This window comes from Bos grunniens, chromosome 21, assembly GCF_055505025.1.
Source record: "Bos grunniens cultivar Pamir isolate PY7600 chromosome 21, Bosgru_T2T1.0, whole genome shotgun sequence".
Classification (NCBI taxonomy): Eukaryota; Metazoa; Chordata; class Mammalia; order Artiodactyla; family Bovidae; genus Bos; species Bos grunniens.
In genome coordinates this window covers 67,530,169-67,546,677 of record NC_141185.1, presented here as the reverse complement: position 1 = coordinate 67,546,677, position 16,509 = coordinate 67,530,169, and the positions used below count along the sequence as shown (strand labels likewise).

The following is a 16,509-nucleotide window of genomic DNA, read 5'->3' as shown; positions in this document are numbered from 1 at the left end:
GGTCATAAAGTCTCTTCTTCCTGCAAGCATGTCACTGGAGAAAGCCACACTGGCTGCTCAAGACTTGTTTTCCTTTTGAAAACCAAGGACCTACTGTAATTGTTGCTGTTTTGCCTTTTATTTAAGGGTTGATAAGCAAAAATGAGAAATTCAAAGACATCACCAAATAGGTCAACAAATTTAATTCATTTGATGTCTTTTAAAAAAGGGTTTGTTACTACATCCAATGGACTTATACACTGCCTTTGAATTATTAATCTAAACAAATAATGCCTTAACATCACAGTGTCCCTATAGGGCTTCTTCAATGAACTGCATTTCTAAGAAGATATCTGAGCCACCAGGAGCATCCCAAAATTACCAGGAGTCCATGAAGTTAGCAATAGGAGTCCACAAGCTACTTTCAGTATTTGAATATGCTTTCAAAAACCGGTCCATTTACTGAGGATAAAATGACACAGACTAAATGATGAAGGTGTTTGTTTTGACTAAAAGTATATCTACTTCAGTGTAAAATATCATTAAGGAAAAATTTTTAAAGAATGTATACATATACATGAAACTGAATACAACATGGTAAATCAACTATACTTCAATTAAAAACAAAAAAGAAAATTTTAACCAAAAGATCTTAGCGACAATGATCATCAGTAGCAGTTGTAACAACTGTAACACTGAAAGAGAAAGTCGCTCAGTCCTGTCCGACTCTTTGCGACCCCATGGACTATACAGTCCATGCAATTCTCCAGGCCAGAATACTGGAGTAGGCAGCCTTTCCCTTCTCCAGGGGATCTTCCCAACCCAGAGATCGAACCCAGGTCTCCCACGTTGCAGGCGGATTCTTCACCACTGACCTACCTGGGAAGCCCCAACTGTAATGCTGCTGCTGCTGCTAAGGCGCTTCAGTCGTGTCCGACTCTGTGTGACCCCATAGATGGCAGCCCACCAGGCTCCGCCGTCCCTGGGATTCTCCAGGCAAGAATACTGGAGTGGGTTGCCATTTCCTTCTCCAATGCGTGAAAGTGAAAAGTGAAAGTGAAGTCACTCAGTCGTGTCCGACTAGTCACAACCCCATGGACTGCAGCCTACCAGGCACCTCCACAGCTAACCATGTCAAACCCTGGCCCGCCTGTCCGGCCTTGGCTCTGCCTTTTTGTGCAGTGTCTCACTTACTCCCCACCGCAGACCAGCAGCCACTGTCCACCCTCTTGTTTAAAGCAGGAGACTGGGCCAGAGAGAGATGCACCTGCCCAGCATTTTACTGCTAGCGAGGGAATCACCTCATTAAGGGTGCTTCAGTTGCCTCTGATTGAATTTAAATGGGCAAAGGAATTCATTACTACCTAATGAAAATAGTTTGCTGGGCAAAGTATTTCAACATACATTATCCCCAGTGGAAGAATAACCAGAGGGTATATTGGGGGGCAACGTGTACTAACTGTGCCCTGGGAAAATCCAAAATAAGTAAACATAGAAAGCCAAGCCAAGTGTATTCTAAAAAACCAAAGACCAAAATAGCTTCTCCATTTTCCTGTAAAGTCTCAGTGCACTATATATAGCAAGGTAAGTCTTGAGCAAATCAGGACTTTGGGCTCCCTCCTTATGGAAATTCAGCAAGAAGCTGGACCACCCCACTGTGAAGGGAGGGACTCTGGCAGACACACAGGTCCCCTGAATCTTCCCAAGTCAAGGAATCCGGAAATGTGAATAGGTTTTGTCTTTAAAATGTCCCCCAGGGCTTCCCTGGTAGTCAGTGGTTAAAGAACCCACCTGCCAATGCAGGAGACACAGGTTCGATCCCTGATTCAGGAAAATCGTACAATCACAGAGCAACTAAGCACCACAACTACCGAGCCTGTGCTCTAAAACCTAGGAGCCACAACTGCTGAAGCCCACATGCCTTACAGCCTGCGCCCTACACCAAAGAGAAGCCACTGCAGTAAGAAGCCCACACACTACAACTAACAAGTAGCCCTGGATCTCCACAACTGGAGAAAGGCCGTGAAAGCAATGAAGACCCAGAAGAGCCAAAAGTAAAATAAATAAAGAAAATTATTTTAAAAAATGTCTTCCAAAAGTGCTTTTCAATGAGGGCCTGACTGGTCTTGAGGACAGGGTGGTTCTTAACAGTGTTGACTATCCAGAGGCAAAGGCATCACATACCATATTCCACCCTGGCCCAGGAACACCAAGTCCTAGGAAGACTGGCAGTCAATGTGATAATGGAATATTTGCAAATACATCCCACAAATGGGACACCCAACTCCTTCCAGAAAGGATGAAAACTGCAGAATCAGATCAGATCAGTCGCTCAGTTGTGTCCGACTCTTTGCAACCCCATGAATCGCAGCACGCCAGGCCTCCCTGTCCATCACCAACCCCCGGAGTTCACCCAGACTCAACTCCATCGAGTCAGTGATGCCATCCAGCCATCTCATCCTCTGTCGTCCCCTTCTCCTCCTGCCCCCAATCCCTCCCAGCATCAGAGTCTTTTCCAATGAGTCAACTCTTCACATGAAGTGGCCAAAGTACTGGAGTTTCAGCTTTAGCATCATTCCTTCCAAAGAAATCCAAGGGCTGATCTCCTTCAGAATGGACTGGTTGGATCTCCTTGCAGTCCAAGGGACTCTCAAGAGTCTTCTCCAACACCACAGTTCAAAAGCATCAATTCTTTGGTGCTCAGCCTTCTTCACAGTCCAACTCTCACATCCATACATGACCACAGGAAAAACCATAGCCTTGACTAGACGAACCTTTGTTGGCAAAGTAATGTCTCTGCTTTTGAATATGCTATCTAGGTTGGTCATAACTTTCCTTCCAAGGAGTAAGCAGAATAGATAATCACAAAAATGAAAGACCATCAGATGAGGATCCAGCTAGGCCACAGCACAACAAAACAGAACAGACATATTGGGCATCTAAAGCCACTCAGTTCAGCTCAGTCGTTCAGTCATGTCTGACTCTTTGTGACCCCATGGACTACAGCACACCATGCCTCCCTGTCCATCACCAACTCCTGGAACTTACTCAAACTCATATCCACTAAGTGATGCCATCCAACCATCTCATCCTCTGTTGTCCCCTTCCCCTTCCACCCTCAATCATTCCCAGCATCAGGGTCTCTTCAAATGAGTCAGTTCTTCGCATCCAGTGGCCAAAGTATTGGAGTTTCAGCTTCAGCATCAGTCCTTCCAATGAATATTCAGGAATGATTTCCTTTAGGATGGACTGGTTGGATCACCTTGCTGTCCAGGGGACTCTCAAGAGTCTTCTCCAACACCACAGTTCAAAAGCATTAATTCTTCGGTGATCAGCTTTCTTTATAGTTCAGCTCTCACATCCATACTGAAAGCTATCAAAGAATTGTATTAAAAATAATAAGACCACTAATCAAATTTTAAAATGGAGAAAAAAATACATGAATAGACATTTTCTCAAAGATATACAAATAGCGATAGATTTATGAAAAGCTGCTTGACATCACTAATCATCAGGGAAATGCAAATCAAAACCACTATGAGATTATCACCTCACACCTGTTAGAATGGCTATTATCAAAAAAGACAAAGAGTGATAACAAATGGTGAGGATGAAGACAAAAAGGAAACTTTGCACAATGTGGTTGGAGTGTAAATTGGTGCAGCCACTGTGGAAAACAGTATGGAGGTTCCTCAAAATATTAAAGATAGAATTACCACATGAGCTAACAATTCCACTTCGGGTAATATTAACAAAGGAAATGAAAACACTATGTCAAAGAAACTTCTGCACCCTTATGCTCATACCCTTACCTTGATGCTTTTGAACTGTGGTGCTGTAGAAGACTCTTGTGAGTCCCTTGGACTGCAAGGAGACCAAACCTGTCAATCCTAAAAGAAATCAACCCTAAACATTCATTGGAAGGATTGATGCTTAAGGTGAAGCTGACTCATTGGAAAAGACCATGATGCTGAGAAAGACTGAAAGCAGGAGAAAAAGGGGATGACAGAGGAGGAGGGATAGTTGGATGGCACCACCAACTCAATGGATATGAGTTTGAGCAAACTCTGGGAGATGGTGAAGGACAGTGAAACCTGGGGTGCTGCAGGTCATGAAGTTGCAAAGAGTAGGACATGATTGAGCGACTCAACAACAACAACAACAACAAATGTTCACAGCAGCATTATTTACAGTTGCCAAAATATGAAAATAACCTATGTCCACTGACCAATGAATGAACAAACAAGAAGTGGTACATATACACAATGGAATACTACTCAGTCATAAAAATATGAAATCCTGCCATTTGCAATAACAAAAATGGACCATAAGGGTATTATGCTATATGAAATGTCAGACAAAGAAATACAAACACTATATGAACTCACATGTGGAATCTGAAAAAAAAAAAAAAATCTCATAGTAAGAGAAATCAGATTAGTGGTTACCAGAGGTGTGGGTCGGGGAAATGGATTAAGGTGATCAAAGTTTCCAGTTATGAGAAAAATAAGTACTGGGAATATAGTGCTAACATGATGACTACAGTTAGCACTGCTGTAACGCATATTTGAAAGCTGCTCAGAGAGTAAATTCTAAGAGTTCTCAACACAGGAAAAAAAAAACTCTTTTTTACTTTTTTTTTGTATCTATATGAGATGATGGATGCAGTCACAAAGAGTCGGACACAGCTGAGCGACTAAAATGAAGTGAACTAGGATGATGGATACTAACTAAACTTATTATGGTAATTATTTCACAATATATGTAAATCAAATTATGCTATACACCTTAAACTTACACAGTGCTGTATTTAAATTATATCTCAATTTATAACAAGTTCTCTTTGGATGGAGAAGTGTGGTTTAAGACTGAGCTTGTAGACAGAATAAGAAAGAACTACAATCCTGCAGACTCCAGAACAAATACCACAATCAGAGATAGTTAAACAAAACAAAAAGGCGAATGATTATGTTCCAAATGAAGAAACCAGATAAAACTCCCCCCAAAAAAAACTAATAAAGTGGAGCCAGGAAATCTTCCAGAAAAAGAATTCAGAATAATGATAGTGAAAATGATCCAGGATCTCAGAAAAAGAATGGAGAAGATTTAAGAAATGTTTGCCAAAGACCTGGAAGAACTAAAGAACAGAGATGAGCAATACACTAAAGGAATCAATAACAGATTTACTGAGGCAGAAGAATGTATAAATGACCTGGAGGACAGAATGGTGGAAATCGCTGCCACAGAACAGAATATAGAAAAAAGAATGGAAAGAAATGAAAACAGCCTGAGAGACCTCTGGACAACATTAAAAGCACAACATTCACATTATAGGGGTCCCAGAAGGAGGAGAGAGAGAGAAAGGACCTGAGAAAATATTTGAAGAGATAATAGCTGAAAACTTCCCAAACATGGGAAAAGAAATAGTCAACCAAGTCCAGGAAGCACAGAGAGTCCCAGGCAGGATAAACTCAAGGAGGAACACACCAAGACACATAATAATCAAACCGACAAAAATTAAAGACAAAGATAAAATATTAAAAGCAGCAAGGGAAAAAAGACAAATAACATACAAGGGAACTCCCATCAGGCTATCAGCTCATTTCTCAACAGAAAACCCTACAAGCCAGAGTTTCTCAACAGAAACTCTACAAGCCAGAAGGGAATATTTAAAGTGATGAAAGGGAAGAAACTACAACCAAGAATACTCTACCCAGCAAGACTCTCATTCAGATTTGATGGAGAAATCAAAGCTTTCCCGACTAGCAGAAGTTAAGAGAATTCAGTACCACCAAACCAGCTTTACAACAAATGCTAAAGGAACTTCGCTAGGCAGGAAGCACAAGGGAAGGAAAAGACCTGCAGAAAATAAACCCCAAACAACTAAGTAAATGGTAATAGCATCACATATATCAATAATTACTTTAAAATGGATTAAGTGCATCAACCAAAAAACACAGACTGGCTGGGTGGATGAAAACATGTGTGTGTGTGCACTTCCACTTACCACATCACTCTGCTTGACTCCTCCTCCAAATTGTATGTAATTATTTTATATTGTTAAGTTAATCATATTCCCATTATGGCTTGCAATTGTTTTTTTTTTTTTTTCCTTTATTTTATACCTGTGGCAGATTCATTTTGATATGGCTTGCAATTGTAATTATCTTCTCCTTTTTGTCTGGCTATTGATTGTGAACACTGATAAATATCTTTTACTATTGTGATTATGTAACTATTACTCACGTAATACCATTTTATCATGATTGGTCAACAGAAAAATAATAGAACTGCATACCATCAAAACTAGGATCTAATAGAAAAACCTGTAATCCCTTTTTAAAATCCAGATGCATATCAGAATTATCTTGAAGTTTTTTGAAAAATACAAATGCTCAAGTATTGCTTTTTTCTCGAGTCCAGATGTTTCCAGTGAGCAGTCATGCTTAAAAACTAGATTATATGATGATCTTCTACTTTGATCTAGCTTGTTTCACTTTTTATATTTCATATTCAGTGCTCTTATTCATTTAGTTCACGTTCTCTGATTTCTCCATCTCTTTTTTTTTTTGATGTTCTTTCTCAAGACTTTATCAAGTGTAGTAGAACAGCTTTTATATACATATATATAAATGTGTATAATATATATATTTTACAAAACGTATGGATTTTTGTCTAACTAAAAAAATTATTACATTTTGATTCCATTTGTTTGACTTAGTATGAATAGAATGCTAGATTTCTAATTAAAAAATAGATATGAAAGAAGCAACAAAGGTTTACCATATAGCATAGAGAACTAAAGTCAATATTTTGATGGAAAATAATTTCAAAAATAACATATACATTTGTATAACTAAATTACCTTATTGTGCACCCAAAACATTGTAAGTCAACTATACTTCAGTAAAAATATATTTTTATTTTTCATATATAAACATTTTATTTTTTTTTTATTATAAAAAAATAAATATATTTTTTAAACTTAATTTAATAGCTTTGTGCTGATGTTAATTTTTTAGTTTTGACCACTGTAACACAGCTAAGTAAAACATTAAAATGAGAGGAATGTTGGTTAAGGATATACTGCTTTTGCAACTTGTCTATAAAGTCTAATAAAAGTATTTCAAAATAAAAAGTTTATAAACGTTTTAGAAAGCCAATTAGTTCCCAATGGAAGATGTGAGTGATCCAAATCAAACATCTCTCTCTATGAGCTGTGCCACTGGGAAACCAGATAGTAGATGAAAGGAAGTATCTTTTTATGAAAGTATTATGAATAATATTTAATAAATGAAAGAATTAGGCCCACCATCATTTCATAACCTCCAGCAAATTAATGGAGGTAGTCAATGATCACCATGGCTGCTGACATCACAAAAAGACGGACCAAGGAACTCTGTGTCCCTTATGAGGGAAGTGCACCACCGCTAGGTGCAGTTTCGATCGCTCCTCCTCGAAAATCAAAACTGATGAAACTCTGATGAAGCATCAAGACCCACCTACCCCCTCACAAGAATACCGTGGAAAGGAGTGTGTTACCTGATCCACAGAAATCAGCAATATTCAAGCAATGGGAAGCCCTCCAGGATAAATAACGCAGGTTGCAAGGCGAAGAAGAGAGAGAGAAGGGAATTACAAGGGAATTACAAGTAAAGGAGATCTCAGAGACAGATCAGCCAATAGCAATGAGACCTGATTCAAACATACAAATTGAATAAAGAAATACGGCATTTATGAGACAAGTGGAAATGTGAACACTGGTTTGGTATTTAATAATATTAAGGAATTAAAACTAATTCTTTAGGTGTGATAGTTTTGGTTTTTTTTTAAAGTTGTAGCTTTTCTAAAAATAAATGCTGAAATATTACAGAAGAAATGTTCTGAAGTCTGGAATGTGCTTCAATATAAAAGGGGGAAGGGAGTGAGCGGGATACAGATAAACAGTGCTGTCATGAGGTGCTAACTATTAAACTAGGTGATGGAGACACAAAGGTTCCTTATCTATGTACTGCTCTATATCTGTGTGAATAGAATGCAAATGGAAATCAATACCAAAAAAAATTGGGGAAGTCACCAATATGTGGAAATTAAAACACTCCTAAATAAAATAGGTCAAAGAAGAAACCATCGGGAAAATTAGAAAATACTTTGAGATGAACTAAATTTTAAAGTCTTTTTTCCTTTTTAAATGAAGCATACTGCTCTTGGGGGTGGAGATGGCAAGTACAAGAAAACAATGAACTGAGAGTCACAGCAGGATGAGTCTGGACTCAGGCTATGGCTCTGCCATCTCCCAGCAGGCAGCCCTAAGGCGGCTATCAAGCCCTGAAGCTCAGTTTCCTCACCTGTGAAGTGAAGGTGTGAAAACAGGACCATCAGGTTACAGGGGAACCGCTCAGTAAAGCACTTGGCTCACGTTAACAAGTATAAAAAGGACCTTCCCTTGAACAAGACTATCCCCGGAGGGCAAACAAGTTTCTAGGGAAAGAGCGGTTCTGTTTCTATAATTGGACCACATTTATGAAAAAAAGTATCAAAAGAAAAATTATTTCCAAAACCACAAGAATGGCAATGTCCAAATATTCCTCAAGAGTCCCCCCACCTAGCACACCAGCCAGATGTCCCTGCGGCAAGAAGACATGTTGTTCCGGTGCACCCCTGTCCCCCGGGGCCTTGTACTGGTATCCCTGCTTCTTCAGATATTTTCTTCCAAATAAGACAAAGGTGCTGTGCTTCCCAGGGGCAAAACGTTTCTGCTGTTGGTGAGGAAGACGCTGGACTCTCCAGGAAAGGCGGGAAAGGAAGTTCGAGGCAAGATAAATGGACAGAAACAATGGGGAAACTCTGTCGGGTCCCTTTCAGGATCTTCTGACAAAAGAAGCCGTGGAGCCCAGGGTAAGCAGGCTGAACAGGTGCCCCTGATGAGCTGGGAAAGCCAAGTGAGAGTCAAAGGAAAGGGATGGACACCAGTTAAATTCCAAGAGAAGCATGAGGGCATGCCCTGACTGTTTTCCCAAAAGATGACGGCAGACACCAAAGGGCCAGAGCCCCAGAAGCTCAAAACCTTCAGGGAAAAGTCACCACGGGCTAATTTCAGGCAGAAATGCTGCTGCTGCCGTCATCCTGGAGGCAGACACCGAAAGGTGCCCAGGTTTGAGTCATCACAAAGCGGAGAGGAGCAAAAGGGAAAACGTTACCCAAGAACGTAGGCAGGGCTGGGCGGAAGGTGGGGGCCACAGGACAAGGTGCTGGCTCCTCCAGGTCCACAGGATCAGGGGCATGAGGGGTGTGTGGACATGGGCCAGGACCCACTGACATGCTAGAAACGGGGTGCAGGTGAGGCAGGGGCTTGTGCAGAGTTTGGGCCAGGCAGGGCCTCGTCCGCCCGGAACCCCGTCTCAGCCTGCGCCCTGATGAGGCTCACTGGGTTCCAGCAGCAGGGGCAAGGTTTGCTCCCTTTAACCGGCAACCTCGTCGCTCAGGCTGAACAGGCGGGTAAGCGCTGGAACCCTGGGCTTCCACTCATCCTCTCTCTCTGGCAAATGCCCTCTCAGGAACATTTCTTCTCCAGTGTCCCCCGACCCCTCCTCCGATCACAGGCTCTGCCTTCCCTCCACGAGAACCCAACATACCCCCAGCCCCTCCTCTGATCACAGGCTTTGCCTTCCCTCCACGAGAACCCCCCACATCTCCCCGGCCCCTCCTCTGATCACAGGTTCTGCCTTCCCTCCACGAGAACCCCCCAACATACCCCCAGCCCCTCCTCTGATCACAGGCTTTGCCTTCCCTCCACGAGAACTGCCCACATCCCAACCCCTCCGCCGGCCCCTCCTCTGATCACAGGCTCTGCCTTCCCTCCACAAGAACTCCCTACATCCCCCCAGCCCCTCCTCTGATCCCAGGCTCTGCCTTCCCTCCACAAGAACCCCCCACATCCCCCCGGCCCCTCCTTTGATCACAGGCTCTGCCTTCCCTCCACGAGAACCCCCGTCCTCCTCCTGGCTGGCTCTTGGCCCCATCCCTGCCTCCCACCCCCCCATCAGCCCCACCAGCCTTGTGCCCCGTGGTCACTTGCTGCCCCTTCCCCAGCCCTGGGGGCATCAGGCCTGTCCCCGCGGGAGGCTCACTCAGGCCTGCAGGCTAAAGCACAGTCCAAGCGCTACAGCAGGAGAAACCTGAGGCCACGTCCGGAGCGAATGGGGATGGGACTGTCACCTCCTTCTTTCCACCTGTGCCCAGAGGAGATGGCTTTGCCAGCCAGCCGTCACCCTCACAGGAAGGCCTGTGTGACCAAAAATGACTTCAGTGCCTGCCCCATCCCACGCCGCCTGGCCTTCCCAGGGCCGAGGCCACAGGGAAGACCAGAGCTCCAAGCACCTGCCTCTGTGTTCTCGTCCCGCTGCTGCGGCTCAGGAGAGTTTTCCCAAACACAGCCTGAGATCCAGATGACGCCATGGGCTCAGGCCAAGGAGACAGAGGACCTCTGCGCAAGTCTGTGTGTGTAAACCCAGGCATGCTGTGGCCACCAGTTCTCCCACCTCCAGGGGCTCAGCAGCTCAGGGTCAGGGAGTGGTAGGGCAGGACCCAGGAACCCGCACTTCCAGCAAGCCTGACGCGGGGTTCCCACAGAGAAGGCACCCAAGGGCTCCATAATGGGGACGTGTGTGTGTGTTCTCAGTCAATTCTGACTCTCTGCGAGCCTTTGGACTGTAGCCCGCCAGGCTCCTCTGTCCATGGGATTATCCAGGCAAGAATACTGGAGTGGGTTCCCATTCCCTTCCCCAGAGCATCTTCCCAATCAGGGGACTGAGCCTGCATCTCCTGCATAGCAGGTATTTTCTTTACCACTGAGCCATCAAAGAAGACCCTGACATGGGGACACACCACATAAATAATGATACAAATAACTAATTCACTGCACACTGCAGTCAGGACACATGGGGCATCCCAGGGAAGCTGCCGTCCAGAGACAGTGGCAGGCCTCCCCAACTCAAGTCTGCTCTTGCTGCATGGACACCGTTTACAGAAGGCCCACTCCATGTCCACCAAAGCAGTGACATGACACAGGACAGATCCCAGCTGCGCACCGCATCGGATCACTGTCCCTGTGGGTACTAAAGACCCTGAACAAACTCCGGCCTGATGGTGGGGAGGACGGGGAGGCTCAGACATACAATGACTCACAGCCCAGGACTGAAAACAGCCATCCCAGACTTTTGGGCCTGAAGGAGTTTCTCCCGCAGACGGCCTCCTCTCTGCGCACAGCTGACACCATCTCACACCCAGAGAACCTCCCCAGGAAGAAGGCCCATTCTCTCCCCAGAAAGCATTCAAGGAATTTAACTTGGGAGCTGGGAGGCGCTGGGGCCTGAAAGCACCATTGTCCCGGAGGCCTCCCCACTACCCCCACCAAAGACCATACTCAGCTTTTGAGAACCCAGGTCAGGAAAAGAAAACTTTGGACAGGCGGGTCCATGGGGAAGGGGAAGGGTTCAGAATTCCAGAAAGCCTTTTGAGGTCACAGAGACCAGAGATCGCTCTGGGATTCCACTAGGAGGGGAATGCGGGAGGTCATGGGCATGTTGGGGGTGACGGTAGTTATAAGGGTCAATTGACTTTGTCAGCTGAAAATAAACGGTTTCCTGAGGCCTAAGTATTTCTGGCTACAGGAGTAGCAGCTGAGGAAGAACAGGAAGTGGTACGCATGTAAAGACAGAACCTGGGGCCCCACCAGGTCTCGCGGAGTATACTGAAGTACACAGAGCACACAACAGGCTGGAATGGAGGGCCTCTGGGTTAGGGTGCCCCCTCCCTCCTCAGATGCAGGGGGAACAGGAGCCAGGAAATCCCACGGCCCTGCCCATCGCATCACGCTTGCTGACTTGCCAACGGGCACCCCTGACAGCAAGCAGGCAGCATCACTCAAACGTGGGCCGTGACAGAAACATCACCTCTGTGCTCATTAAATACTCAGACCTCCAGACCCAGACCCAGAAGAGTCAGTCAGATGTGTTTGGATGGAGCCTGAGAATTGTTGGTTTGTTCAGTTTTTTAATTCCCACTGTTAAATTGTTATTTTTAATAAGCTTCTCAGGCGATCCTTATATAACTTTAAAAAACATAAGCACCAGAATACTGTAAAAGCTATGAAGTTGGGAAGACCTGGGTCAAACTTTAGTAGTACTACATAGAAATGTGTGGAAGTTACTTAACTTCTCTGAACCCCTGTTCACTCATTTGTAAAACAAGGGTAATTTGTAAAACAACAATCAATGTTGCCAGGAGGGTCAGAGTTCCTCAAAGGCATTCTTCGAAGCTAACCTAAGAGGCAGGAATAACTGGGAGAGTACAAGGGGCTTCCTGGAGGCTGACCAAGCCTAACTGCCTTCACCTCCGAGGTCGCAACCAGTCGGGACACCAAGGCTCGAGCAAAGCGAGCAGCAGGGAAACAGTGGCTCAGCTCTGGACAGGGAGCAAGGTCATCTGCCTTCCAGAAGGGTGTGGCCGTGAGGTGGACTCTAACACCAGACACAGCTCCGAGATGGGTCTTCGGCCAAGGGGCTCTCAGGGTTTGGGAGTGTAGGGAGAGAAGAGACTGCAGCGACCCAGACGGGTCTCTCCTGAGGGTCCAAAACTTTAGGGAGGAGCAGGGAGAGAGAAGGAGCAGGAACCCAGAGAAGTACACTCCCTGGGACTAACTGCGCACAAGGCTCGAAAAAGTCCTCAAGGTCTCAGTCTTTCCATCTGGAAACGGGTTAATATTTTAAAACTATGCAGTTAGCTCCGCGGGATGGCACCCGGCTGGGTGACCGGCTCCCAGCTCACAAAGGGAATGGACCCCGCTGCCCTTTTATCTGATGTGTGCCTGGTATGTCAGAACTTGGTGGCAGTTTCACTCTGTTGTCCCGAGAGGAGATGTTACCTGAGACCGAGCTTTACATTCCTGTGTAGGTTGCTTAAGTCGTTCAACACTCTGGCCCTCGGAGCCTGGACAAGATTGGGGCTGGGACTTGAAGCTGGGGCGCCAGGGAATTTCTCTCCTTTTTACTAAGAAAGCAGGAGCCGCGGGATGCCAGCCCTGTGATAGCTAGGCTCAGACGCGACGTCTGAGGGACACTCAGGGACTGCGGACCCCCACGCCCGGACCTCTGCGAGGGCTTCCAGGTCTCAGCGCCCCGGGCCGCAAGGTCCCCGCGTGGGCCGCAGCCCCCTGAGGCTCGACCCTCCGCCCGCCCGGAGTAAGGCGGCCGTCCGCGGTCTCCCGCCCCGCGCCGCGCGCTCGGCTCACCTGCTGAAGACGAGGCATCCCAGGTGGTTGATCTCGTGGTCGGAGCGGTGGCGGCTGTAGTCCTCCCACAGGTCCTTGAAGGCCGTGACCGCCAGGATGAAGAGCACGGGAGCCAGCGCCAGGCCGGGCTGGAAGGCGTTCACCGCGGGCACGAAGTTGAGCAGCGCGATGAACACGAAGTACACGTTGGCCAGACGGTGGAACTGCTCGAACAGGTTCTTGGGCAGGAAAGACAGCAGAGTGTACTTGGTGGTCTTGAGCCTGTTGTCCGCCAGGTGCTGGGCGCCCCCGCGCAGCCGGCGCCGCGGCGCCCCCTTGCCCGCCGGCTCCTCGGCGCCCGGCGGCGGCTGCAGGTTGGAGCACACGGTGCGCATCCGGCCCTCCCGGCGCCGCCGCCGTCCCGGGGGCCCGGGCTCCTCGGCCGCCGCCGCCGGCTCCCGCTCCATGGCCGCGTGTCGCCGCGCCCGGCTGCTCCGTCGCTCGCACCCGCCCGCGCCAGCCTCCTAGGTGATCATCGCCGGCGGCCCGGGCGCGGCGGCGCGGGCTCCCCGCCTGCGGGACGCACGAGAGCTCGGTCAGCGGCCGCCCCGCCCCGCCCCGCCCCGCCCGCCGCCCGGGCCCCGAGCCTTCGCGCCCGCCTCGGCCTTTCCGCTCGGACACTCCCGGCCCCGCCCCACGCCCAGCCTGGGACCCCGCGGAGAGCGGGAAACCAGAAGCCGAGGCCAAGGTGGAAACTTCGGAGCGGCTTAGTTTCGTTTCCCGGAAGCATCAGTGCGGGCCCCGGACTCGGCAAGCGCACCCGCCCCCGGAGGAGACTGGAGACGGCATGGTGTGGGAGGCACCGCGGCCCCCTGGGAATGGGTCTGTGGGACCCGGCTGGCAACCGCCTCCTGGAACCAGGTAGAATCACAAGGCACATGGGCCAGAGCATACCGATGCTCCGAGTTTTAAAGCTCATTTACTGAGGACATCTGTCCCCGGGACCCCGAGAGGATTCTTCTTAGCCTGGACAATTCGGTACCCTGCCCTTTTACACTAACCTCTTGGGTGAACTAGACTGAACTTCCATGACCATCGCTGCCGTTCCTTATTTCCCTAAATAGGATTTTTTTTTCCCCTTAATTGAAGGGAGGAATATTTCGCGGAGCAAAGGGAGGCTGGTTTGCTCTATTTCAGTCTTTCTTCCTTTCTGGTAAACCGTGAGGGCGAAAATACACCTTTTGTGCTCTGGCTCTCAAGTGGCCTCTCTGACCCAGACGCTGACGGAGCATTGGTTGCTGGGAAGGGAGGGCCCAGGAGGCTGTGGCTGGAGTGGCAGCTGGCGCAGAGGGCGCCCTGCAGGACCCCGGGGGTCAGCGAGGGCCGCCCGGGGCGGGCCGCGCCAGAAGGTCAGGGCGTCCCAAGCGGGCAAGCCCGCAGGTCAACGATGGCCATGACTCTCTTGTCTTCCCCTTTAAAAGTCCAAGTGTGAGAACTAGGGATGTCTTTCCTGGCAGACCATGGCTGGGAATTCGGGTGAGATTGTCAGGGGAAGCACACTGATTGAAACCGCCCACCCTGGCCAGGCACCATGGTAACTATTTGCATGAGTTGTTTTACCACAGGAGGTCCTGGTAAGGAACAGGGAACTAATAAGCCTCCACCAACCAGAAGAGTTTGGGAAAGGTCAAAAGGTGACACCACGTGTCTGACCACCTCCCAGAATCCTTCTCTCTGGCATCCATCTTAGCTGAACAAAGCATGCACCACCAGGAAGGACTCTGAGTCAGAATGATTGGCTGAAGACAACCCAGAAACTAATCCCATCACCATAAAACCTGAGACTGCGAGCCATGTGACAGAGTTCTCCTGGGTTCCCTTACCCTTCTGCTCTCCACCCTTTCCCAGTAAAATCTCTTGCTTTGTCAGTAGGTGTGTCTCCTCCGACAATTCATTTCCGAGTGTTAGACAAGAGCCCAGTTTCAGGCCCTGGAAAGGGGTCCCCTTTCCCACAATAAGACGAGCACGTTTGGGTGCTGCCTGTCTGGACTAAGGGAACTGTTCGCCTCCTCCTCCTCCTGCAAGTCGGCGCCTCATATCTCTCCCTGCGCTGGAGCACTCTGTCATCTCCGAGGGGACCAACTCAGCAGCCTGGCCCAGCCTGGGTTCCTCCCTTGGGTGCCTGCTGATAAGTCACTTTCTTGGCTTTGTGTAAATCACTTACCTCTTCCCTATGCCCCTCTCTCTGGATGGTCCTCACCTCTGTACCCTGGCCTACACCCCATCCAGCCAGGCCAGGGGCCACACCTCTACAGGGAACCTTGGCATGGAGCACAGTATTTACTAGAATCCAGCTTGAGGGAGGTAGAGTGACAGGTACTAAGAAAGTCTGTGTCACAGATCAAGGCTCTTCCCTCCCCCCAATTCCTGGGAGTACCCGGTAGATGTGTAGAGGCCCAGATTAGAGAAAGGTTTGACTGAAGTGCCTGCATTTTCCGAGAAAGAAATCAGATCTCAGAGTGGGCCAGTGGCATCTCAAATTGAATATTAACAGCCCACCAAGAACCACAGCTTCTGGGGTCTCCAGTGATTAACTTACGGATCCACATTTTCCCTCATCCCCTGGCTTCCCAAGGTCCTAGAGCCTGCTGGCCCTCTTTACTTCCCAGCCCTCCCGGGGCCTGAGAGCGGGTCTCCCTGCTTTCCAGTCTCCAAGCTACAGTTAGTCCCCAGGGGGCCAAAGCAGTTACTTGACCTCCTTGACTACTTCCCTTTATTTCCTTACCCAGGAGCTTACAGAGTCAAAGGCTGGCTCCTCAGGCAGAGGTTCCTTGAGGCCTTTAGGGGAACTGGCACCAACTTGCTGATTTGACTCTGCCCTGCCCTCGTCCCCACCAGGCCCAAGGGAGAGGTCTCCTTACCCTCCTCAGAACAGGCCTTCTTCATCCCCATCTACATTCTACTCTAAGGTTCCAAGATTCTGTGAGTCACACTGCTCCGAAGGCCTGGAACCTCTCCCCACCTCTCTTCATCAATCCCATTTCAGTATTTCCACTAAGGCCTAGCTCATGTGGTCTCCTGGAAGATTTCCACACTGTGTGACCCATTGAACCTCATGGAATTACTTCTGTTCTGACATGTATGCAGTGGTATGTAAGCCTCTCATAGATGGCTCTGCAGGGGTTATGGGCTCAGATATCTTCTGTCAGCTGAACTCTCAGACTCAGCTTCCTAGGCCAGGACGAGGCTTGGATGGACTC

At 48.0% G+C, this 16,509-nt stretch overlaps 1 protein-coding gene across 7 annotated transcripts in view; it reads right to left on the bottom strand.

The window, feature by feature from the left end:
- ATP10A (ATPase phospholipid transporting 10A (putative)) overlaps positions 1-15,174 on the bottom strand; it is a 183,039-nt gene extending 167,865 nt beyond the window's left edge. For all 7 annotated transcript variants that reach the window (XR_015150598.1, XM_086365414.1, XM_086365406.1 and 4 more), the window contains exon 1: positions 13,271-15,174. Coding sequence is in view for 6 of the 7 variants with exons in the window: in XM_086365414.1 (XP_086221540.1) it covers positions 13,271-13,716 (446 nt within the window). In the remaining variant the exon portion in view is untranslated. The remainder of the gene's footprint in view (positions 1-13,270) is intronic.
- Between the last annotated feature and the right edge of the window lie 1,335 nt (positions 15,175-16,509).